The sequence below is a fragment of the Podarcis liolepis genome (assembly GCF_965112155.1).
Source record: "Podarcis liolepis genome assembly, chromosome: 2".
NCBI lineage: Eukaryota > Metazoa > Chordata > Lepidosauria > Squamata > Lacertidae > Podarcis > Podarcis liolepis.
In genome coordinates, this window is record NC_139555.1 from 105763498 (window position 1) to 105789178 (window position 25681).

General features: G+C 48.9%; 1 protein-coding gene across 3 annotated transcripts in view; it reads right to left on the bottom strand.

Annotated features, from left to right (window-relative positions):
- The window catches only part of MTMR14 (myotubularin related protein 14), an 87452-nt gene that overhangs the window by 3577 nt on the left and 58194 nt on the right, over positions 1-25681 (bottom strand). For 2 of the 3 annotated variants that reach the window (XM_083491937.1, XM_083491939.1), the window contains exon 18: positions 9945-10088. The exons of the other annotated variant lie outside the window; for it this stretch is intronic. In XM_083491937.1, coding sequence (XP_083348063.1) covers positions 9945-10088 — 144 coding nt within the window. The remainder of the gene's footprint in view (positions 1-9944; positions 10089-25681) is intronic. 3 annotated transcript variants of the gene reach the window in all.

Here is a 25681-nt window from a genome sequence, read left to right on the forward strand (position 1 = left end):
TGGAATGACCCCTCTGTCTTTCCTTCCCCGACATGCTATTCTGGGAGTCTTCCTGACCCTCCGTATCCAGGGGAGGAGAGGAGAGGAAATGGCACCATTGCACCAGCAGAGGAGTCTTGCGCTCGGCTTCTTCTGCTAATGGAACCAAGCAGCTGAATCTGGCCCCAAGGCTATCTTTCTGGCTAAGAAGCAAGCCCCACTGAATTCCAAGGGACTTATTCCCAGGTTAAGTGGGCCCAGGGCTGTGTACCCTAGATTCTGAAGAAGCATGTGTAGGAATGGGCTGCAGGGGTTTGTCCTTGGCTTCCCTTGAAACATCAGGCTTCCTCCTCTTCACATCCAGGGATGTTCCTGCCCCTCTCCTGCGGTTCCACCTGGAAGGCTCCCGACAGAACCCGAACCCGGGATTAGACGCAGGTTTGGTCTGATCCAGGAAGCCTCGTCAGATTCACCGCCAAATGTGGGCCCCCCAAGAATCTCAGAGTAATGGTTATTTAAATGGGTCTAGACTACAATGCCCATCATCCTTGGCCTGAAGCTGATAGGAGGTGGAGTCTGCAGCTTCCCCACCCCCTGCTTAGGGTATGCCCCCCACATGGGCTCATGGCCTTCAAGCTATGCACCCCACTCTACCATCTCCCCTTCTCCCCTCCTAATACAAAACGGTAGAGTTTGCATGTTGCAGGGAATGCAGGCCAGGGAATGTGTGAGAGGCTGGGCAAACTAGAACAACTGCAGGGAGAGAAGGAAGTTGCGCTCTTCTCCCCACCACCTTATTATAACCCACCTGATTCCAAGCTCTAAAAACCTACACACGCGGCTTGGTGAGGAAGGAGAGATCCCTGCTTATTTGCCCCACTACAAATAAGCTAGCGGCTCTCCCCCAAGGAACTCCCAAGGCACAAACAGCGCTAGCAGGAGATTACACAAGACTTTGGCATAAGCCCTGGCTTTGGCCACATGCTGCTTCCTCGGTGAAATTACCCGTTTAGTGACACTGCAGCTCTCCAGACTGGATGGGGAGGGCAGGGGAGAAAAGTCTGTAGCAGAAGCAGCTCCTTGCTTGGTATTTGGAAACAAGCCCAGAGGGCTTGCAGAGAGGGTCGGCTTTTTAGAATCCCCCATTTCCTTGTAGGGGACACTGGCTTGCAGGAGTTGTAAGCTAGCTTCACTTACTCTTTTTCTTCCTTCTGCTGCTGCAGGAAGTCATTAAGCTCATTCGTAATATCTCCCAGATTTAAGCTAAGGGCTGCCATGAAAATGCATTTCCTGGAACTCAAAGCATCTATTGAAGATGGGTTGCAGGAGGCTTGAAAGAAAACCGTACACATATCTAGCTTTGTGCTCGGTATTTCTTAGTTTCCGGCTTCCTTGATCTGCACCTGGTGCTGTGTAGGTGCATGTACATAGATACCCCTTCTCACCAACAAGGGAGCCAGTGTGGCAGAGTGGGTAGTGTGTCAGACTAGGACCTGGGAGACCAGGGTTCAAATCCCCACTCTGCCATGATGCTCAGTGGGTAGCCTTGGAGGCCAGTCGCTGCCTCTCAGCCTAATCTACCTCACAGGGTAGTTGTGGGGGATTAGATGAGGAGGGGGAGAAACATGTGTGCCACCTCAAGCTCCTTGGAGAGAAAGGGGGGATATAAATGCAACAAATAAAGGTAAAGGGACCCCTGACCATTAGGTCCAGTCGTGGCCGACTCTGGGGTTGCGGCACTCATCTTGCTTTATTGGCCGAGGGAGCCAGTGTGCAGCTTCCGGGTCATGTGGCCAGCATGACTAAGCCGCTTCTGGCAAACCAGAGCAGCGCACAGAAACGCCGTTTACCTTCCCGCTGGAGTGGTACCTATTTATCTACTTGCACTTTGACGTGCTTTTGAACTGCTAGGTTGGCAGGAGCAGGGACAGAGCAACAAGAGCTCACCCCATTGCGGGGATTCGAACCTCCAACCTTCTGATCGGAAAGTCCTAGGCTCTGTGGTTTAACCCACAGCGCCACCTGCGTCCCTTAATGCAACAAATAGGTAACATCAAAAATAAAAACACACTCTGCATTTGACTGTGGCCACCGTGAGCAGAACGCACTTGCATGATTCTTCCACCCCAATTCTAGGAGAAGTCAAAGGGCTGCAGTGTGTCTGAAGCCGTAGAGCAGAGGTGACTAACCTACGGGCTCCAGGCAGTATTGAACTCCATCTCCCATCAGCCCCAGCCTGCATGGCCAACGGGCAGGGATGATGGGAGCTGTAGTTCAGCCACATCTGGTGAGCCACAGGTTAGCCACGCCTGCTTAGAGGAGAATCCCCCCCCCCACTCCTTATAAAGGCAGGATTCTCAATGGACAAAACCACACCGACCTCATTACAGACTGGCCTACATAATTCCAATTACGGGTCAGCCGGAGAAAGAGGCCTGGATTAAGTGTGTAGGAAAGCTGTCTCCCCGCCGCCCCCATGCGACTTCCTCCAGAGATACAGCTCCGGCTCCTTTAAAAATTCCTTGCCACTCGGAACGCAGCAGCTGTGCTTCCTTCGTTGCAAGGCCCAGGCTGTGGCCATTTGCCCAGCGGTAGGAGAATTCAGATCCTGGCAGCCTGAAAAGCTACCAAAGACATGGAAGTGGGGGGAGGCTGGGAATGGGGGGGGGGAAGGAGGGACAGAAGCATGCTGCCACTGTGCAGACATGGCAGCGGTAGGAGAGGAAGAACCCTAGGATATGGCTCAGGGTGAGGATTCCATGTCCTCTGAAGGAATTCGCTCACACCAGAGGCATCTGTTATCTTCAAAACAACACACACACCCACCCTACACAATCTGGGAGCACGTACATGCTCCCGTTCCTGGGTCTGCAGGAGACAAGAGTAACCCCATGTCTGCCAATTCTTCTCTGCAAATGTGCCCCACTATGGGCAGTTTCTCCACCAAGCTGGTTTGGGCATCTAGCTAGAAGCCAAGGCATGGCCTAAGGGGCGTTTTGCAGGGGAGAACTGGGCAGGCAGGTCAGGGTTAACCACCCCTGATTTTGCACCCCTGCAAGTCTCACCCATATGCCTGCCTTTTGGGAAGCTCATGAGTCAAGATAGGTCATTACTTAAACAAAAACGCTCCAGTCAAGAGTTCCGCGCTGGGAAAAGTTGAATCTTGCCTACCTAACGCAAGTCAAACGTATTTCAAAATACTTAGCATAATTTAGTCCGCTGCACATGGAGAAGTGGGTACAAGTTTCTAACAACTGGAGGGCTGTAGCTTATCGACCAGAAAAATTTTTTCCCTGTGCCGCTACAAGATGGCATGGTAAATAAAATAAGCATTTGCAATATCTGCTGTTGTAAGTGTCTAAAAGAACAAAAAACCAAGGGGCTTCTGCCACATGCGGTGAACATGCCCTCGCACTAAATGCCAGAAGAAAATGAAAGCTTTTAACGGATAAGATATTGGACTCCTTTACTTGGTCGTTTAAACTTAAGATCTAATACAAAAAGAACATCGTGAACTGACTAGCTGCATGACAGCACCTGCTGTGATAATCCATTCTAAATACTGGAAATTACCAGATATAAATGAATGGATAAATTGTAGGACGTCGCAGTAAGGGCTGAACTGATATCTTTCAGAATTATTTTTTTTAAAAAAGGCTAAGATTCAAATTTTTGTTTGTGAGCGCTAAGCCTGCACTTATAATGAAAAATTATGAGCATTTATTAATATGTGGTTTTTAAAGCAAAACACTGGAAGTATCCTGTATGGTTTCTGTTAAGTCTCAGTGTATAGATACCAGGCACATCCAACTTCCAAGAGACTGTGATCTACTCCCACTATAAATAAACTGATAGTGATCTACCCATTGGATTGACCAGAGTTGTTGAGCTTTTATTTTTCCTTGGGCGATCCATCAGGATCACACGGTTGACCAGGATCAACCAGGGACACCCAGCAATCGATAGGTAGATCGCAAAACCTGGTGGGATAAGTCCCACGATTGGAATGTAATAATGGAGGGATACAATCTATTTCAGAGAAACAGACCAGACAAGAAAGGAGGAGGAGTGGCGTTATATGTCAGGGATGTGTATACCTGTGAAGAGATCCAAGATTTAGAACCTCGAAGCCAAAGTAAGAGCATTTGGGTCAAAATTAAGGGAGAGAAGAATAACAGAGACCTCATTGTGGGAGTTTACTATAGATCTCCAAGCCAAACGGAGGACATAGATGATGCCTTCCTGGAACAGATGGCCAAGCATGCAAAAGGAAGGGAGATAGTAGTAATGGGGGACTTCAATTACCCGGCTATTTGTTGGATGTCAAACTCAGCCAAGAGCATAAGGTCAAACAGATTCCTCACTGGCCTTGCAGACAACTTCATTGTCCAGAAAGTGGGAGAAGCAACAAGAGGAACAGCCATTTTAGATCTGGTCCTAACCAATGCTGATGACCTGGTTAGTGGGGTAGAAGTGGAAGGATCATTAGGCGCGAGTGATCATGCTCTTCTGAAGTTTACTATACAGCGGAAAGGAGCAGCCAAGCATACTAGGACTCAATTTCTTGACTTTAAGAAAGCCGACTTCATAAAACTTAGGGAAGTGCTGGGTGAGATCCCTTGGACAGTAATACTAAAAGGAAAGGGAGTTCATGATGGCTGGGAGTTTGTTAAGAGGGAGATAGTAAAAGCACAACTTCAGGCAATACCAATGAGATGGAAACATGGAAGGTGCCTAAAGAAGCCAGGGTGGCTATCTAAAGAACTTTTAACTGAGTTAAGATTAAAAAAGGATGTGTACAAAAAATGGAAAAGGGGGGAAACCACCAAAGAGGAATTCAAACAAATAGCCAGCACATGTAGACACAAAGTCAGAAAAGCTAAAGCACAGAATGAACTCAGGCTTGCTAGCTAGCTAGTTAAAAGCAACAAAAAAGGCTTTTATGGGTATGTCCGTAGCAAAAGGAAGAACAAAGAAACAGTGGGGTCACTCAGAGGAGAAGATGGTGAAATGCAAACAGGGGACACAGAAAGGGCTGAACTCCTCAATGCCTTCTTTGCCTCAGTCTTCTCCGATAAAGAAAACAATGCCCGACCTGAAGAATTTGGAGCAAATGATTCAGCAGAGGAAACACAGCCCAGAATAACTAAGGAGATAGTACAAGAATACTTGGCTAGTTTAGATGTATTCAAGTCTCCAGGGCCCGATGAACTGCATCCAAGAGTATTAAAAGAACTGGCAGATGTGATCTCAGAACCACTGGCAGTCATCTTTGAGAATTCCTGGAGAACAGGCGAAGTCCCAGCAGACTGGAGGAGGGCAAATGTTGTCCCTATTTTCAAAAAGGGGGAAAGAGAGGACCCAAATAATTCTCGCTCAGTCAGTCTGACATCAATACCAGGGAAGATTCTGGAGCAGATCATTAAGCAAACAGTCTGTGAGCACCTAGAAAGGAATGCTGTGATCACCAATAGTCAGCATGGATTTCTGAAAAATAAGTCATGTCAGACTAACCTGATCTCGTTTTTTGACAGAATTACAAGCCTGGTAGATGAAGGGAACGCAGTGGATGTAGCCTACCTTGATTTCAGCAAGGCATTCGACAAGGTGCCCCATGATATTCTTGTAAAGAAGCTGGTAAAATGCGGTCTTGACTATGCTACCACTCAGTGGATTTGTAACTGGCTGACTGACCGAACCCAAAGGGTGCTCATCAATGGTTCCTCTTCATCCTGGAGAAGAGTGACTAGTGGGGTGCCACAGGGTTCTGTCTTGGGCCCGGTCTTATTCAACATCTTTATCAACGACTTGGATGATGGACTCAAGGGCATCCTGATCAAATTTGCAGATGACACCAAACTGGGAGGGGTGGCTAACACCCCAGAGGACAGGATCACACTTCAAAACGACCTTGACAGATTAGAGAACTGGGCAAAAACAAACAAGATGAACTTTAACAGGGAGAAATGTAAAGTATTGCACTTGGGCAAAAAAAATGAGAGGCACAAATACAAGATGGGGGACACCTGACTTGAGAGCAGTACATGTGAAAAGGATCTAGGAGTCTTGGTTGACCACAAACTTGACATGAGCCAACAGTGTGACGCGGCAGCTAAAAAAGCCAATGCAATTCTGGGCTGCATCAATAGGAGTATAGCATCTAGATCAAGGGAAGTAATAGTGCCACTGTATTCTGCTCTGGTCAGACCTCACCTGGAGTACTGTGTCCAGTTCTGGGCACCACAGTTCAAGAAGGACACTGACAAACTGGAACGTGTCCAGAGGAGGGCAACCAAAATGGTCAAAGGCCTGGAAACGATGCCTTATGAGGAACGGCTAAGGGAGCTGGGCATGTTTAGCCTGGAGAAGAGGAGGTTAAGGGGTGATATGATAGTCATGTTCAAATATATAAAAGGATGTCATATAGAGGAGGGAGAAAGGTTGTTTTCTGCTGCTCCAGAGAAGCGGACACGGAGCAATGGATCCAAACTACAAGAAAGAAGATTCCACCTAAACATTAGGAAGAACTTCCTGACAGTAAGAGCTGTTCGACAGTGGAATTTGTTGCCAAGGAGTGTGGTGGAGTCTCCTTCTTTGGAGGTCTTTAAGCAGAGGCTTGACAACCATATGTCAGGAGTGCTCTGATGGTGTTTCCTGCTTGGCAGGGGGTTGGACTCGATGGCCCTTGTGGTCTCTTCCAACTCTATGATTCTATGATTCTAATTGACCAGTTGGAAATGACTGATATATACCATGGATGTTATTCAATTAAGTTTAGACCCATTGGGTGGGATTCACCTCACAAGCCCTATCAGTAGAGGATTGCGCAGTGGGGCTTTCTCTCCCTCTCCTCTCCTCTCCTCTCCTCTCCTCTCCTCTCCTCTGTGAGCCCCCTAAAAATTGCCTCAGGAGAACCCCAGAGGAGTGCTTGGGAGGAGGAGGGAAGAATTGTTCCATCTGGCAAGCTCAAATGGTAGCGTGGATGGATCATTTGTCATCACATTGAATCCCACCCATTGAAATTAATGACCACACTGACCAAGGTAAGCCCATTAATTTCAGTAGGCCTACTCGGAGTGAAACTTAGCAGACTAACACCTTGCACCTCCTCCTTGTGCAGATCCTGTCTGCTACTGCACCCCATTTCTGTATTCTTGGGGGGAATACACGCAACATGGAACGAACTTAAAAAGTACCACTATTGTCATCCTCCTATGCAACTCAATTTATTTGAAGCACTAAAACAAAAAACTGCCCTTCAATTATTCCCACAGCAGTTCATCGAAAGAACACACTTAAAATGTAAATATAAAAGCCAAAACGCGCGATTATACCAAGCAGCGCAACAGAGTCAGCAGGATTAAAACAGCACTGAAAAACTCTGGGGAGATAAAAGAGGTTTTGCCCGATGAGAAAAAGGGCAAGAAAGCAAGGAACAAACAGGAAACCTTTCTGGAGTGTTTCACCCCAGGAAATTCGCTTCACCTCGAACAGTGATGGCACCCTTAGGAGGCTCTCCACTGAAGATCTTAATGTATGGGTAGGTACATATAGAGACAGGCAGACCTTCAAGTGACCTGGGTTCTAAGCTGTGAAAGTCACTTTGAAACGTACCTGGAAACAATGTGGAAGCCACAGCAGCCGACACTGACAGGTACAATACGACCACAACATCCAGTCGCAGGGAGTAATCCAACGGCCGCATCCGCTTTCTGCCTTAATTGCAGTTTCAGAACAGTTTTGAAAGGCAGCCCCATGTATAGCACACATTACAGCCATCTACCCTGGAGGTCTGCCGAAAGCAAGCAAGGCTAGGCTTTTTCCTGTCCAGATAGGGTGGGCCCACAAGTGGATCGCCAGGCTAGGTCGCTAAAAGGCACACTGTACCACAGAAGCAACTTGTGCCGCAAGCGAGGAAGATCGGGCAAGGCAAACCCTAAGCTGCAAACCTGTTTCTTCAGGTGGAACGCTATTTTAGCCATTTCCTTGGACAGATGGACCACTTGCCCGCAGCGCCTCCATATTGTCTGGACTGTGCCTGGCTCTTAACCAGTCCTTCCCCATGGGCAGCAGGTTGGGTAGTAAACAGCACAACCCCTAGTCTGCCCTGATTGTGGAACACAAGGATACTCAAGAGAACTCAATACTCAAGAGTTCTGCAACCCAGACAGGAAGCCTGGAGAGAGAGAGAGAGAGAGAGAGAGAGAGAGAGAGAGAGAGAGAGAGAGAGAGATGCAATTCTCATAGATCATGGCAACATCATCTCTCTAGTCCCTGCTGGCACTGAATTGAGTACTTGAGTGGATGTAGCCGAGAGGTCAATTCCACCCAGGTTTCAGTGCCAGAAGCCAGATCAGTTCTACTCAACAACAGCCATCTGTTGGAGGTATAATGTCTTTTATCTACAGACCTACACTGTGGCCCTAGCCAACTTATGGACTTAGCTTTTCTGGAAGTAATGAATCCATACTAAACCAACAGGACTACTGCTCATTAAGCTTTCTTCTTCTCGTTTCTGTGCCTCCAGGATAGTTCACCGAGACACCGCTTCACCCAAAGCCCCATTCCAAATATGTCCCAAACCTTCTACTCTATTGCCAACTGTACAGAAGACCCACCCTCGCTCCAATGCTAGGAGGAGAAGCATCAATACCCCAGGGAACTATCGTGCCAAGGATGCTGCCGTCAGTGTGGCATTTTAAACTGAGCAACTTCGTGGTGCAAGGTTCTGCCTGAGCCTGGTGAGAAGGGCTAGGGGCAAATGAGAGAGTAGCTATAGAGGGGCAACGCGAGCACAGTCCTCTTATAGCAAGACCACAAAGGATTCAGCCGGCACTGGTCTGAACGTGAAACTAACATAAAGGGTTATAGACCACTGACCAAAGAAGCCACAAGATGCCAGCAAGGAAGAGGACGAGGTCTATCAATGAGTTCTGGTGCAATCAATGAGTTCAAGTCCCAACACACTTTGAGGGACATAGCTAGACATGCGTATTTGTAGGGCAACAGCTGCCAAGAATATAGGGCCGGCCCCACAGAATTGCAAAAGCAGTGAATCTCCCCAATCCACATAGCAACCCAGTCAGATGGGCGGGGCACAAATAACAAGATTATCGTTATTAAAATGAAAACTTCTGAAATGAGGAAGACAAAATGAAGAGGCTGTTGACCACTCTGATCTGTCCTTGGTTCAGTGGATGCAATAGTAGCCCCTTGGCAGGAACTCCTAGGACTGTTGGAGCAGAGGAAAGAGGGATCAAATGACAGTGCCATGGTCTCCGCCTGGTAAATAAAAGTTGCAAGGTAAAGGAACTCCATGGGAAACAAAAGGCTCGGCTGAGTGGGGAAAAACAACAACGCGCAAAAGTTGTCTTGAAAACCTCTGCGTAAGCGAACTGAATCAAAGAAGGCCAAGTTCCACAGCTCCATGCGCTGCACTGCTGAAGAGGACGAGAAAGGAAAAGGACCAGCCCGACGAGAAAGCACATTGAAATCAAGATTCAGAACTGGTTGTGCTTCCCCGGAGGGGCCCAGCTCACATCTATGGAGCATTTGCCTTTTAGCAACAGGACTGATATCAAGACGAAACATGCATCTGCATGGAAGTACCTGTGATGGCTGAAAAAAGGGGAAAGTTCGCAGTCATCCCTGTGCGTTGTGAAAGACATATCTGCTTCCCATGCGCTCTGGGGGTGTTCGGGTGGGAAGAGTCAGCTTGCACTGCCAGCCACCAGCATGTTCTCGCTAGCGAGAAGGCCTATAAGGAACTGTCACACCGAGTTAGACCGCTGGACCTAGCTAGCCTGGTACGATCAAATCAGTAATGGTCCTTGTGGGTCTTCTGGGAGAGAGGCCTTGCCCAGGCCGGTGACTATCGTTTCAGGATGCCGGAAGTCCGAACCGGAGGCATTGGGTTATTATGCACAGCGCAGCCCCTCCCAACGCGTCGTTCTCAGCACACTTACAGGGAACTGTTAGGGAGCTCATCCGGGAAGCTGCAAGGGAGGGAGGAGTCTGCTTGCTCCTGTACACTGCCATTCCCCGTTACCATCTGCCAGCTGCCAAAGTCTGTAGAGATGGAGGATCCAGGCAGAGAATGGTCTGCAGATCTGGGGCAGAGAGAGGGGGAGAGAGAGAGAGAGAAAGAGAAAGAGGAGACGATGCAAGTCAGTGGCTTTGTTCAGCAGAACGTCCCTTTTGCTCAAGCCCTCGTTGGTCTCCTGCCCCTCTGAGTTTACACTGCCGCCATCATCATCATCTCAAGAATGGCATCGAGGGTGTACGGCTTACGGCAGGCCTTTCTAAAGCGAGAAGGAAGAAGATGCTGAGCTTGTTAAGGAGGGCGAAAGCGCTGAATCGCTGTGGTGGGCAAACCAGCGGTTAATGTCATGCAGGAGTTGCAAAAGCCAAGAACCGTCTTGCCAAGAGAGCCCAAAAACCCTGACGCTGTTCCCAAAGGTGCGGTCGATATGCAGGCCCAATGGAAGTTTGCGGAGGGCATGGAGCGACGCAAGAGGGAAGGGTGGCAGAGCATCCTATTTGCATGCAGAAGGTCCCTGATTCGATTCCCAACGGCATCTCCGGGAAGGGGGGGGGCTGGGAGAGACCCCCCACCTGAAACCTTGGAGAGCTGCTGCTGGTCAGTGCAGGAAGTACCAAGAAGGATGGATCGGGGATCTGACTCAGTACGAAGCAACTTCCTAAGGTTCCTATGAGATTTGTGCTTCCGGGAGGAACTTCTACTTGTCCCCCGGCCCTTCCAGCCAGTGGAGTGCTCAGATCCTGACACGACATCCCCGGTTTTCTTTTCCTGGAAGGTGAGAGGCAGCGTGGGACCACAGCGGCCGTGAGTTGGTAGAAAGCAAGAAAGCAGCAGTAGCACTTAATCGAAGAAAGTGGCCCAGAGGCCAGCAGAGCGGAAAGACAGAGAGGAGATCCCCAGCGGATTGCAGAGCAGAAACCGTGCAGCAGTCCCGTTCTCGTCCTCCTTCCAAAGGCAAGCCTTTCAGCCCCTGGCCACGTCCTTCCTCCACGGTCCCAGAATGCTTAGCTGGCGGCTCAGGAGTGACACGCGGCACTAAGCGTTAAGCAATACGAGAAGCTGGCCGATTTGGAAGAAATGAATCCGATGGGAGCAGAGAAGCATCAGCTGCGAGGCGGCAAGCCCAGCTCACAAGGAAGCCCTTTATTTTTATTTTAAAGAGGCCCTTCAGGCAAACCGCTTTCAGTCGGAGCACCAGCAGCTGCTGGCATTTTGCAGAAGCGTTAGGCCCCCTCTTACCTGAAAAGGTCATTTCAATGTACGGGGAATAATCCAGATTTCCAGTTTGGGGGAGAAAGGCACGATGCTGTAGGGTTAAACAGACTTCTACTTTTGGCGCTGTTCCCTATCACCACCCCTCTCTCTGTCCCCAAAACTCACTGCTTGGAGAACAAGGAAAGGCGAATAAAAAGGGATTTGCTCTCCGGTTTCTTGCAAGAACAGGCTCATCAACCGACTGGTCACAATAGGTCACTGGGCCCTTGGCAAAAGAGGATGCTCTTCCACACCTTAAATTTATTTACACCCTGCCCTTTTCAGCCACAAAGTCTCCAAAGCGTCTTACAATCCAGCATTTTTTAAAGAAAGCAAATCTCAGCTTTTATGACCAACCGTCTAGGCTTGTGCAAGGGTTGTGGGATAATGCCGTCTCTCATGAGTTTAGGAAAGGTGAAGAGCAGCTGTGCTGGGTCATGCCAAAGCATCAACGATGCTAGTACAGTGGTACCTCTGGTTACGTACTTAATTCGTTCTGGAGGCCTGTTCTTAACCTGAAACTGTTCTTAACCTGAAGCACCACTTTAGCTAATGGGGCCTCCCGCTGCTGCCGCTGCGCAATTTCTGTTCTCATCCTGAAGCAAAGTTCTTAACCCGAGGCACTATTTCTGGGTTAGCGGAGTCTGTAACCTGAAGCGTCTGCAACCTGAAGCGTATGTAAGCCGAGGTACCACTGTATCACTCTTCCCACGGTGGCCAATCAGAAGCAGGACATGAAGACAATTACTCCCTCCTCCTTCTGGTGCCCAGGGACGTACAAAATACTCTGAACGTGGAAGTTCTAGACAGCCACCCTGACTAGACGGTGGCCGTCAATCAACTCCCGTTCCAAGCGCCTGTACATGCCAAGCAAAGAGACTCGCTGGCTCCTCTTTCCCTTCTCCCGACAACTTTGGCGGCGAAGCGGATTCCCATCAGAGAAACGCGTCAGAAATAAAGACAAAACGGACTCCTTCATTGCAATCCCCGGCTGTCTTACTGCAGAGGGATCCACAGGTGCGCTCATAGCATTCTGAAGCAAAGAGGGGGTTTTTGGGTGGGGGTGGAGAAAAGGATGAATACCCAGAAGCCTACTGGCTCTTAGCTTTGAAGCCGTTTATAGCAAGAGTTCCAAAAAGCAGGGCAGGACTTGAAAAGGGAGGCAGCCAGCAAGTTTCGCTTAGAAGGATGCGGAAGCAAGGAGAAGCATCGATGTGGCAGAATTACCGTATTTTTCGCTCTATAACACGCACCCAACCATAACACGCACATAGTTTTTAGAGGAGGAAAATCCGTAGGCATGCCACCCGTAGGCATTCCCTCCATAACACGCACAGACATTTCCCCTTACTTTTTAGGAGGAAAAAAGTGAGTGTTATGGTGCAAAAAATATGGTAGTAGTACAAAGAAAGTGAAAGGGGTGGGGGGAAAGGAAGAGATTTACAGTGGTACCTCGGGTTAAGTACTTAATTCATTCTGGAGGTCCGTTCTTAACCTGAAACTGTTCTTAACCTGAAGCACCACTTTAGCTAATGGGGCCTCCTGCTGTCGCCGGAGCACGATTTCTGTTCTTATCCTGAAGCAAAGTTCTTAACCTGAAGCATTATTTCTGGGTTAGCAGAGTCTGTAACCTGAAGCGTATGTAACCCGAGGTACCACTGTATCTGTTAGGATCAAGCATTGGTGATTCCTCGAAGCAACTCCCACAGAGACTTCCTCCATCGCGGTCACAGCCATCATTTCCCCACCTTTGATGATGGATGTCTGGAGGGCAACATGGATGGGCCCATCTGTCGGCGTTTCTCAGCTGCTATTCCTGCATTGCAGGAAGTTGAACTAGACCAGGCATGTCCAACAGGTCAATTGCTATCTCCTGGTCGATTGTGGTATTATTTTAAGTGATGGCTGTTGTGCTCCTTACCAACCCCCCCCCAAACGGTAAACAACTCTGGGCACTCCCCCCCCCCAAAGGTCATCCTTCCCAAAAGAAGCTCAACAATTCTGGTCACTCTCCCCTAAAAAGAGCTCAACAACTCTTGGCAATGACATTGGGTACATCACTGCCAGTTTTTTTTTATACAGGGAGTAGATCGCAGTCTCTTGGGAGTTGGACGTGCCTGGACTAGACGACGCTTTTGAGTTCTTTCAAACTCTACAATTCTATTTTAATTCTTTATTAAATAATTTCCATACCACGCTGGATCATGGGACACTTTACAATATATAAAAATCTATACAGTGGTATCTCAGGTTAAGAACTTAATTCGTTCCGGAGGTCCATTCTTAACCTGAAACTGTTCTTAACCTGAGGTACCACTTTAGCTAATGGGGCCTCCCGCTGCCGCTGCCACGCAATTTCTGTTCTCATCCTGAAGCAAAGTTCTTAACCCAAGATACTATTTCTGGGTTAGCGGAGTCTGTAACCTGAAGTGTATGTAACCTGAAGCGTATGTAACCTGAGGTACCACTGTAATACATAAAAGCCCAGGAAGGGCTGGGGAAACACTGGCCCCAGAATCATTCAGTTGGTAGAGCATGAGACTCTTTAATCTTAGGGTTGTGCGTTTGAGCCCCAGGTTGGGCAAAAGATTCCCGCATTGCAGGGGGTTGGATTAGCTGTTCCCCGTGGTCCGTTCCAACTTTACAATTCCACAATCTTCTACAAACACCTGTGCCTGAAACCTTGGAGATCTGCTGCCAGTACAGTGGTACCTCAGGTTAAGAACTTAATTCGTTCTGGAGGTGTGTTCTTAACCTGAAACTGTTCTTAACCTGAAGCACCACTTTAAGTAATGGGGCCTACGCTGCCGTTGCGCCGCCGGAGCATGATTTCTGTTCTCACCCTGAAGCAAAGTTCTTGACCCGAGGTACTATTTCTGGGTTAGCGGGGTCTGTAACCTGAAGCGTCCGTAACCTGAAGCGTATGTAACCCGAGGTACCGCTGTATTCTTCTATTAAAGCCTTTGTGTGAGCAGAAGAAAGGGCTTAGAGCAAATGGCCGAAGAAGGGGAGAAAAAAGAATATTCTTCATGACTGGTAGGACATTAACATTGTGAATGTGGAGATAAGGGGCTGCAGAGAGACAAAGTTGAGAGGCCACAGATCTCCACAGTGGAGTGCAGAAGGTAGAGAGACCTTACGCAGGGCTAGCTGGAAGGGAAGACTGTTCTAGCAAAGAGGAATTGCCCTGTAACAAGAGAATGTGAGGCGCCGAAGATTGTCTTAGTGCGGTGAAAGCAGGAGGCTCAAGGCAGAGCCGCAGGGGCAGCAAGACTTATTAGAATGTCGGGTAGAGAGAATGTGACTCAGGAACTCTTGGCCTCGAGTCTAAATTAACCTCAACACATACTGCTCTGGGTGGATCCTGTTTCCAGAGATTTGGGGAGTCTGGCCTTCTTGTACACTCTGGCAAAGCTCACGCAACTCGGCTCGCCAATGAAGCGGCCGGACCAGGGATTGGAAATCGGTAGGAAGCCAGCTGCCAAGAGCCGAGTGCAGGAAGGAGAGAAACGCCGGTTGCTTGGTCAGCAAAGCAGAAGGGGGAAGAGGGAAGCCAGAAATAGAGAGAGATCTGGAATGGCCACAGAAGCACGAAGCCAGCCATGGAGTTTGCAGACACAGCCAGAGAGGATTCAAAGCCAAGGGATTACCCAATAACTCTGCAATTTCAACCACCTGTGGGGTCCAGATGATAGACTCTACTAGTTGATTTAGAGTCCATTTTCTGCTTCCGTTTTTTAAAAAGCAAGTTTCCAGCCCCTCAGTGCACCAGAGAAGTATTGAGGAAAAAAGTGATTTGGGCAGGGTGCCCATCAGTTTCTGCACCTACTCCTTGAAATACATGTCCCCCCCTTCTTGCCTTGCTCTCTTGCTACCTCTTTCTTCAAAGCTGCACAAAAGCCCAACTCCTGCAAACTTCCACTGTGAAAATTAAACAATTTCCCCAAGTGTACATGGTTGACACAACTGATGCAAGCATAGTGCTGTAGTCACGTTGGGTCACTGAATAAGTTACATTTTAAATGCAGAGAGAACCTCCGTAAATCTGGCGATTTTAGGAGAGATATTTTGTTTATGACAAACTATGAGAGACAGAGAGAGAGAGAGAGAGAGAGAGAGAGGAAGGAAGGAAGGAAGGAAGGAAGGAAGGAAGGAAGGAAGGAAGGAAGGAAGGAAGGAAAAGAGGCAGGAACCAGTGACATTATCTGGGAGCAGAGGATAAAACAGTCATGAAGAGTTGTGAACGGCACCAGCAGAGCCTAGAGTCAAGATCTGTGAAGAATATTTAATCCCTCGGATGTCAGTATACCAGAGTGCCTGAAACATTTTTTGTGTGAAAGGCCCTTCTCGCATGGCTTGCATGAAGGAGGTCTCAGGTTGAAGGACTGCAAATGGCAGGGTGTCGGGAGCTGGAGTCAGGAGCAGGTTAGCAATATCTTTATTCAAAGAAACCAAAACAGCGCAGGAGGCCTAGTGAACCCAGCAACTGTTCCCAGGAGGTCTTGACCCCAGTGAGGCCTCCTCTTCTGCCTCTTGGTCCTCTCCAGCCTCTGCTTCTGCCTCCGATTCTGGACTGCTCTCTGCCCCAGACTCCTCCTGATCACTAAGCCCTGTTGCTTCTTCAGCTTCCGACGCCTCCTCCTCTTCTCCCTCTGAGCACGCATCATCATCATCCCACCACCAATCGCCTGGCTCTGAGCCTTCTTCCCCTGGGGGGTTCTCCAGCTGGCGCATCTGTATCCAGCTCCTCTGTATCCAGCCAGCCCATGACACAAGTTCAGGAGGAGATACTTCTATCCAAGGCACTGGAAAGCCACTGCCCACTGCGGTAGACCAGGGCAACCTACGAGGTACCCTTTCCAGATGCTGTAGAACTACAATACCCATCAGCCTCAGCCAGAGGGCCAATGGGAATTGTAGTCCAACATCCGCTACAGGGCACCAGGTTTGGGAAGCCTGCAGCAGACAACGCCATTGGTGTTGTCAACGCAAAAGTAGCTTTATCTATCCGAAGAGTAACTCATCCTCTTCTGCTGGGGAGAATGTTCCGGAAACTCTCCAGCTCTAATCCTTTCACCCTGGCAAGCAGAGCTCTCCAGCCTTCATCCCACACGACCTTATTAGAATTTCAAGCCCAGTCTTCCGCCAAGAACAGACACTAGAGCGCTGATACAGAGGATTAATTTGGCTTATGATCTTTGGACAAAGCAGAAAGCCAAGAGAACAACAATAAAGGGAGGGGTGGGAGGCGAGATGGCAAGACTAGCCAGCACTTCAAACCATGGATTCATCTTCCCTTTCTACTCCAGACTCATGCTGGACAAAAAAGACCTCAGTGATGTGCTCGAGTACAGCTGATCTAAGGAAGAGAACAGCAGAGGGACTAACAAGCCAATTAACTGCAAAGAGGCCCACTGGCAGGGCAATAAGAATCTTTTAATACCAGGGACCGAATTGGTGGTGAAATCTTTTTCAAAAAAATTGTTTTAGCAAGTAGTGCCGTCTCTCTGAAATGTATGTGCTGCTGTGGCTCTACAGCATGGGTAGGCAAACTAAAGCCCGGGGGCTGGATCCGGCCCAGTCGCCTTCTAAATCCGACCGGCGGACAGTCTGGGAATCAGCGTGTTTTTTACATGAGTAGAATGTGTGCTTTTATTTAAAATGCACCTCTGGGTTATTTGTGGGGCATAAGAATTCATTAGCCCCCCCCCAAAAAAATATAGCCTGGCCCCCCACAAGGTCTGAGGGACAGTGGACCGGTCCCCTGCTGAAAAAGTTTGCTGACCCCTGCTCTACAGTCAACCTCAAGAGCTGTGTCAGAATTATGGTATTTCTGCTAGTGTTTCTGTTAACTAAAGCAGGAGTGGCCAGTGCGGTGTTGCACCCCTGGATGTTCTGGCTAGACTCCAACTCCCATTATCCTCGGCCGCATTGGCTGGGGCTCATGGGAGCAGGAGTCCATCAGCAACTGGATCGGAACATGTTGGCTATCCCTGAGCTCAGGAAACAGAATGACTTGTTTGCTCCTACTGCCCTTGCAATCTTCTTGTGTCGCCAGGCGGCATCCCATACGTAAACCTTCCCAGACACCTCTGCTTCCCTGATTCACCTACGCTCTCTTATTCACACAGGTGAAAACTCGCTGCCTTTTCCTGGGGTGATGGAGTCAAGTAGAACTCAACTACTTTGACGCTGAATCAGAACAGGGGTGGCGACTGAATCAGATAAGTGCTGGAGATACAGAGAGGTGGAGGGAATGTTCTTTCACATGGGGCGGACTTGTAAAAGGGTAAAAGAGTGTTGGGAAATAATCCATAATGAATTGAAGAAAATGTTTAAACGTACTTTCCCCCCCAAAAACAGAGTCCTTTCTGTTGGGGATAATTCAGACTGGAATTCCCAGGTGTCAAAAAGGGTTCTTTATGTATGCTGCTACTGCGGCCTGTGTTTCGTTAGCCCAAAAATGGAAAACGAGCGAGGTCCCAACCAAAGAAGAATGGCAACTTAAGCTGACAGAATATGCTCAGCTTGCAGACTTAACATATAGAATAAGAGAACAAGAAGAGCATACTTTTAGAGAAGACTGGAAACTGTTTATTGACTCTATGGGGGAAAACCTGTGTAGACATGAAAACATTGGCAGCATTAAGATAAATTAAACAGTGTAAATAAGTTTTGATGGATGCAATAATGGAATACTGAATGGTTTAGTTTTGTAAAAGATGCAGGGATGTGATATACGTAAAATGAACCATGGAAAGAGAAGAAGGGAAGTCACTGATATTTTAAGGATGTTAAAATGAGTACTTTAAATTGTAAAACAGAAAATCTAATAAAAATTATATATAAAAAGCAGAGTCGGCGATGCTTTGTTAGCAGCACAGGTAGAAAGCACGAGGGACCAAACACCAGAAATCCACTAAGCCGAGAAATATTTACTGGGACCTCCCCAGTAAATGGGTTGGGCTGGGAATATCCTGCATCTGAAACCCTGGAGAGCTGTCCATGCGGACAATAACAAGCTAGATGGGCCTCTGTCTGACTCTGTATAAAGCAGCTCCCTTGGAAGTCAGCCCCTTGGATTAAGGTTTTTTTTGGAAATGATATATAATGAACTGAAAAAGGTATTTAAATATACTTTCTTGAAGAAACCAGGGCGTTTCTTTTTGCTGTATTGTTGTATTTTTTATGTTTTTCTTTTTATGTATTGTAATGTATGTTCTGTTAAACTTTTTATTGTTTTCCTTTTTTCTTTTTTCTGTAATCTTTAAACTTCTAATAAATATCATTTAAACAAAAACAAAAACAAAAACAAAAACAAAAAAAGGAAGTCAGCCCCTTGGAAGAAAAAGCAGGATCAAGGCAAGGCAAAACAGACAGGGAGAGTCTTGCTGCTGTCCATTCCTCTGGCAGGAAGAACGTTCAGATCTGCTGGGTCTTCAAGCAGCCCAGATTCTTTCAAGCTCCAGCTCCGGAGAAAGGGCTTCGTTTAATTAGGTCACTCCTCTCCACTGCACCACCCTTCCCTCCCAGGAAGAGCTATATAGGTTTCTGACAGCTCTGGCTTCTCTTTCTTCACATCCGTCACTCAAGCTAGCAAGGAACGGGGGTGGGAGAGAACCTAAAATCCACAAATACCACCAACCTGTGGTGGCCTAAGAATGGAATTCCGGCTTTGGTGCAGGGTTCAGTTTGGGCTTAATTTTTGAAACAGCTCTGCATGTCAAGCTATGACTATGCCTTACCCCTCTGTACCCTATATTGGCTGCTCTAACTGGCAGCAGAGATCATGGCCACTGGTCCCATCACACCCTGGCGGATAGAAGGGGAAGAAATGGAGGCAGTGAGAGATTTTGCTTTCTTGGGCTCCGGGATCACTGCAGACAGCAGCCACGAAATTAAATGACGCCTGCTTCTTGGGAGAAAAGCAATGACAAACCTAGACCGCATCTTAAAAGGCAGAGACATCACCTTGCCAACAAAGGTCCGTATAGTAAAAGCTATGGTTTTCCCAGTAGTGATGTATGGAAGTGAGAGCTGGACCATAAAGAAGGCTTATCGCCGAAGAATTGATGCTTTTGAATTCTGGTGGAGGAGGAGACTCTTGAGAGTCCCATGGACTGCAAGAAGATCAAACCGATCCATTCTTAAGGAAATCAGCCCTGAGTGCTCATTGGAAAGACAGATCCTGAAGCTGAGGCTCCAATACTTTGGCCACCTCATGAGAAGAGAAGACTCCCTGGAAAAGCCCCTGATGTTGGGAAAGATGGAGGGCACAAGAGGACGACAGAGGACGAGATGGTTGGACAGTGTTCTCGAAGCTACCAGCATGAGTTTGACCAAACTGCAGGCGGCAGTGGAAGACAGGAGTGCCTGGCGTGCTCTGGTCCATGGGGTCACGAAGAGTCGGACACGACTAAACGACAACAACAATTGGCAGCAGCTCAGCAAGCTCTCAGGTAGAGGGTTCCTAAGAAGTGCAGTTCTGTCTACACTCCATGACAGCAGCTTTCCAGGATTTCACCCCACAAGGGATGCTCAAAAGCTCTAAACCTCATGCTTCGCAGCTTGGGCCTTCTCTTCCAGAGTTGAGCCCTGGCTTGAGGCCAGCCCCATAGCTTAAAACAGCCTCGCCCAGCCTGGTACCCTACAGGGATTGTTGGCCTGCAACTCCCTCACTACTGAGCATGCTGACTGTGGGTGCTGGGATCTGTAAAAAAGGTAAAGGGTAAAGGACCCCTGGATGGTTAAGTCCAGTCAAAGGCGACTATGGGTTTGCAGCACTCATCTCGCTTTCAGGCCAAGGGAGCCGGTGTTTGTCCACAGACAGGTTTCCGGGTCATGTGGCCAGCAGGACTAAACTACTTCTGGCGCAATGGAACACCATGGTGGAAACCAGAGCGCACAGAAACGCCACTTACCTTCCCACCACAGCAGTACCTATTTATCTACTTGCACTGGCGTGCTTTCGAACTGCAAGGTTGGCAGGAGCTGGGACAGAGCAACGGGAGCTCACCACATCATGGGGATTCGAACCGCTGACCTTCCGATCAGCAAGCCCAAGAGGCTCAGTGGTTTAGACCACAGTGCCACCTGCGTCCCTGCTGGGATTTGTAGTCCAACAATGGCCAGAGGGCACCAGGTTGGGGAAAAATTTACCCACTAATTAGATCCTTGATACTGAAAGGTTCTCATTGCCCTGCTGGTGGACCTCTTTACAGTAATGAGCTTGTTAGTCACTCTCCTGTTCTCTGCCTTAGATCAGCTGTCTAATGTAGAATCAGCCAATATAACCAGCAGCCTCAGCTATATGCATATCCATACCATAATACTACCCCCAATGCAGAAAAGGAGAACGTGGCAACAGGGGCAGATTTACATTTCCAAAGAATCTCCGCTTTCATTTAAGGGGGGAAACTAAATTCTGAGGACTGGCAAAAGTGCACTTGGAAAAAAGTGGGCAAGCAACACTGCCCAAAATTTATGAACTCAAGAGCTCCCTCTGAGATTCTCTGTGGTTTGCACTGTGCAACCCCAGCTCCCAGCAGTTTTTAAAATTATTGTTGTTATGTATTATGTGCTGCCCTTCATCTGAGGATCGCAGGGTGGTTTACAGTACAAACACAGAATTAAATTCTGCATTAAAAATAAGCCAAATAAATTTGCAAAAAAATCCCCTTGGTGCAATTCACGCTGTCCTCTATGCAGTTACAGATAGGTAGCCGTGTTGGTCTGCCAGAGTCAAAATAAAAAAATTCCTTCCAGTAGCACCTTAAAGATAAACTAAGTTAGTTCTTGGTATGAGCTTTCGTGTGCATGCACACTTCTTCAGATAGATTAGTCCTCTATGCAGTTATACAGAATGCAAATTCCAGCTTTCCTTGGTGGTGGTAAAGGTAAAGGGGACCCCTGACCATTAGGTCCAGTCGTGGCCGACTCTGGGGTTGCGGCGCTCATCTCGCTTCTGGGTCATGTGGCCAACATGACTAAGCCACTTCTGGCGAACCAGAGCAGCGCACGGAAACGCCATTTACCATCCCGCTGGAGCGGTACCTATTTATCTACTTGCACTTTGACATGCTTTCGAACTGCTAGGTTGGCAGGAGCAGGGACTGAGCAACGGGAGCTCACCCCGTCGTGGGGATTCGAACTGCTGACCTTCTGATCGGCAAGCCCTAGGCTCTGTGGTTTAACCCACAGCGCCACCTGTGTCCCTTTGTTGGTGGTAGTGGTGGGGAAATCTGGATTGTCCAGGCACAGAACCTTTGCTCACTTGCTTGGTACGGCGCTTCCCCCACGACCGCCGCCACCTTTGGGCCAGCGGTTGCCTGTTTGCGCCTGCCTGCTTTAATCAGCTGCCTGCAAAAAGCAGACATGGCGTTAAGGAGCGCTCCCAGGACATAAATATTTAACCATAAAGACCAGAAAGCTAATAATTACTCTATTAACAGCAGCTGGATGGCAGGAGATCTTTGTGCAGGGCCCAGAAGCACAGCCGGCAACTGAGCGACGCACTTGGCAGCCAGCAGCACTTTGCTTCAGCCATGCCTGTTTGCTGTCACATTAGAGCATTTACCGGCCTGACCCAGGGTAATAATTACAGGGCCATTAAGGCCAAGAGCCAGGACGCTTGCGTGCAAGGAGAAGGGTATTTGCTCACAGCACACAGCAGCAGCAGCAGCAGCTTCCTCCACAATCTCAATCAGTGGAAACCAGGAGATCATCGGGATGACATCATGGGCTTCCCCTGATCATAGAGAAGTGCTGGGATAGAAGAACTCAAGAGCCTGTGGGGACAGACCAATGGCCCGTCCAGTCCAGCGTCCTGTTCTCACAGTGGCCAGTCAGATGCCTGAGGGAAACCAGGAAGTAGGATTCAAGCACAAAAACTCCTTCTGTGGTTTCCAGCAAGCACTGCTGCCTCCAACTGTGGAAACAGAGCACAGCCATTACAGCCAGCAGCCTTCGACAGCCCTTTCCTCCCTGAATGTGTCTAATCCTCTTTGAAAGCCACCCCATGGCTTGGGGCCCCATGGCTGCCTCTGGTGGGAGGGAGTTCCACAGGTCAACTACGCGCTGCATAAAAAAGCTCTTGTTTTCAGGTGTCCCGAACCTTCCAACGGTCTAGTTAACTCTGCGAAATAGATGCACGGGAACAGAGGCCGGGTTCAGCTGCCAAAAGGCAGACCTAGAGAACTAGCTCCCTTGTTCCCTGGTATCATTCAACTGCAGGTTCAGCTGCTGAAGAACCGCCTCGCACACATACAAGGGAAACGAGGAAGTACAGAAAACACAGCATCTCGAAGCTCTGTGGGAAGCTCCAACCCCATCGCGACGGCTCTTCCCGTGCTCGCTAGCCGACCGGAGCAGTTGCCGCTGTGCTTTACGTATTTCGACAAAGCTGTCTCCAGACCCAGAGCTGCTCGGCGGATCTGAGCGCATTGTGCCAGCTTTGTTTAATGGGTTTAGCAAAAGCGCATTCAGGCGCGGCTTAGCCAGTTTGCTAAGCCACATTACTGTCCTGCGTGCATCTTACACGGCGTTAATCCCGCCGCCTGCGGACACCCAGGAACGCTTCCGCAGCGGAGGGCGCCCCATCTTGCTCCCAAGGTAAACGGCAACAGTGGGACAGACTCTGCACCCCAGGGCCCATTTTGCACAGCCTAGCCGAGCGTAATAAGAAGGTGCAAGAAGGTGCAATCCAGCCTGCAAGCGTTTGCCTGAAGCACCCAAGATTCTTTCCTCACGGTACCAGACTACCCCAGCTTTTCTGCAGAACGTTTTGAGATTAGCTACCTTCATGGGCAATATTAACACAACAGAGATCCATGTGGGGGGATGTGGGGGGAACGACGACACACATACACATTAAAATGTGGCACAGGTCAGTAAATACATTGCTGTGGCGCATTTCGTTTGTTAATGGGGCACATGCTGATTAGATTGAGACGACAGGGGGCGGTCGCTCAAATGGGTGGCCCAGCAGGCAAGCTCTTTGGCTGCCCTCGCACGGGACAGGTGGGAGAGGCCTGATCGGACCCTCCAGGCGCTTGAGGCTTCCTCGGCCCTGTTGTCAAGAAAGCAGACAAACCCCCACAGGGCAATACTGAGCGATGCCCTTTCCTTCCGCTCAGTCACAGCTTCAGGCAATCAGGAGTGCAGGGATGCGTGCGCTTGCCAGCTTAACTACCAATATGCCTATTTGGCTTCAATTAAGCTTCCCTGATCCAGTCTGCGGAGACAGACAACCGCGGGGGTTTCCTTCTGCCTGGCCTGCCAGTTTGCCCAGGCACTGGCAGGCTCCCCTCTCCCTCTCTTGGGGAAGGGAGGGGAAGAGAAACCCCCCCCCCAGCTTTCCTTCCTTCTCCCAAGCTAGCATGCGCTGCACTCCTCTCACGCCCTCCTCCTACTCCCAGCGGCCTCAGCGTGACTTGCCCTGCTTGCCTCCTGCCTGTCAGTGCGCTCGGGAAGTGGCAGGTAGCCAATTAAGTTACCTATTGTAGTAGCTGCTGGCCCACCGGAATGCCCCGCTTCCTCCGCTGCGGCAAACGCTAAGTGCTTTGTTGCCATGGCCACGGGTCCAGAAGATCTGAAAGCCACGCGCAGCCATCTCCTTCCTCCGGGTTGGCAAGGCTCTGTGCCGGCCCCTCAGCCGAGATAGCATAGCTGAGCCTGCCAGCGTGGCAGGGCCCCCAAGTGCTGCCATGGAACTTTCAAGAGCGTGGCTACCTTGCCCGCAGCTCTCCCCAAAATAAATCTGCAACGGCAGAGCTGCTGGGCCTGAGGAGCCACACGCTCCCGGGATAAGACCCTTGCAACGCCAAACACACACATAACAATGTCATCACCCTACGGGAGAAGGGGTCTGGGTCCTCCCTGGCAAGCAGCCCCCAAAGCAGAAGACACTGGAACATGCCTTTTCCAGAGCAAAAGGAGGAGGAGGAGGAGACCACAGCTCAGAGGCACAGTGCAAGTTTTGCAGGCAGAGGGGGCCCCAGGTTTATTCCCTGGCAGTTGTAGCCTTAGCTGTTGTTGGGATCTGCCTGTCTCGAGAGGAGATGGAGTGCACGGCCCAAACTACAATGCTGGCAGCAGAGCAGCCTCTGCAAATACCACCTCAATTTAAAATATGCAGAGGGAACAAATGCAACAGCCAGGCCACACCACGGATAGGATACCATCCTGTACTCAGGGAAGATAGTTACAGGTAGGCCGCCGTGTTGGTCTGCCATAGTCGAAACGAAATAAAAGAATTCCTTCCAGTAGCACCTTAGAGACCAGCTACGTTTGTTATGGGTAGGAGCTTTCGTGTGCATGCACACTTCTTCAGACACCAAGTGTGCATGCACCCGAAAGCTCATACCAATAACAAACTTAGTTGGTCTCTAAGGTGCTACAGGAAGGAATTTTTTTATTTTGTTCAGGGAAGATACAAAACCAAGGTATCGTCTCCATGGCAGGGTGGATATGGGAGGGCAAGGTTTGGCGGCACCATCTCATTTGAAATACAACATGCAATTAGACCTAAGGGTAAAAATCTCGAAGTCAGACAATTGCACAAGTGACAAAGCACGAACGGTGCTGGAGGAAGACCAGCCAGCCGCACACCTGAATTAAGAGGGGGGGGGGGAGGCTTTACAGCGCTGCCAAAGATAGTTGGAGATAAATTTCTGTAAGTACATTAATTTCCTGAATTGGGTGCCATCGCGAAAAGATATCACCTGCCTGCGGGCACAAGCCACCCGAGCAAAGTCTCCTCTTACACCAATGGACAGAACAACAGACAGCTCTATAGCAACTCTGGCTGCAGCCGAGGGAGGGGTATGGGAGAAAGCGAGCAGAGCACATTCCCGAAATTTGAAACACTACTCTGAAACATTTAGCACTATCTCACTTGTATGCTATCTAGATTTCAGCTTTGTGGTTTTCTTTGCTATGCGCTTTCGGTTCGTATAACCAATTCCTTACTTGCTAGAGATTGAGAGTGTGTGTGTGAGATCTGTTTTGGTTCAGATCTATAGTTCTTAAATCTTCTATGCTTTTCATCTCTCTGCCTTTCCAAACTCATATTCCTTGACAAGAACTGCATTTGATTTGAGCCAGTTTTAGTTTCTTATTGCAATCAATGCCCTGACATTTTTAGAAAAGCACTTCAGATAGTTCAAGACTTGCCTGGTTAATGACTCAAGAGGCCTCTGGTTGGCTTAAGGGTTGGAAGTAACACTCCAGGGCTTCAAGCCACAAGAGAGAGTCCTTTATATGTTTAAAATAAGCACATTGCTTTTCCCCATTCACTGATGGGATCTGCAGTTTCCCCCCAAATATTTTGCTATTAATACATGTGCCGAGACTAACGAATGTACCACCAAACTCACCCTCTTTCGTTGGAAGTATGTACCGTATTTT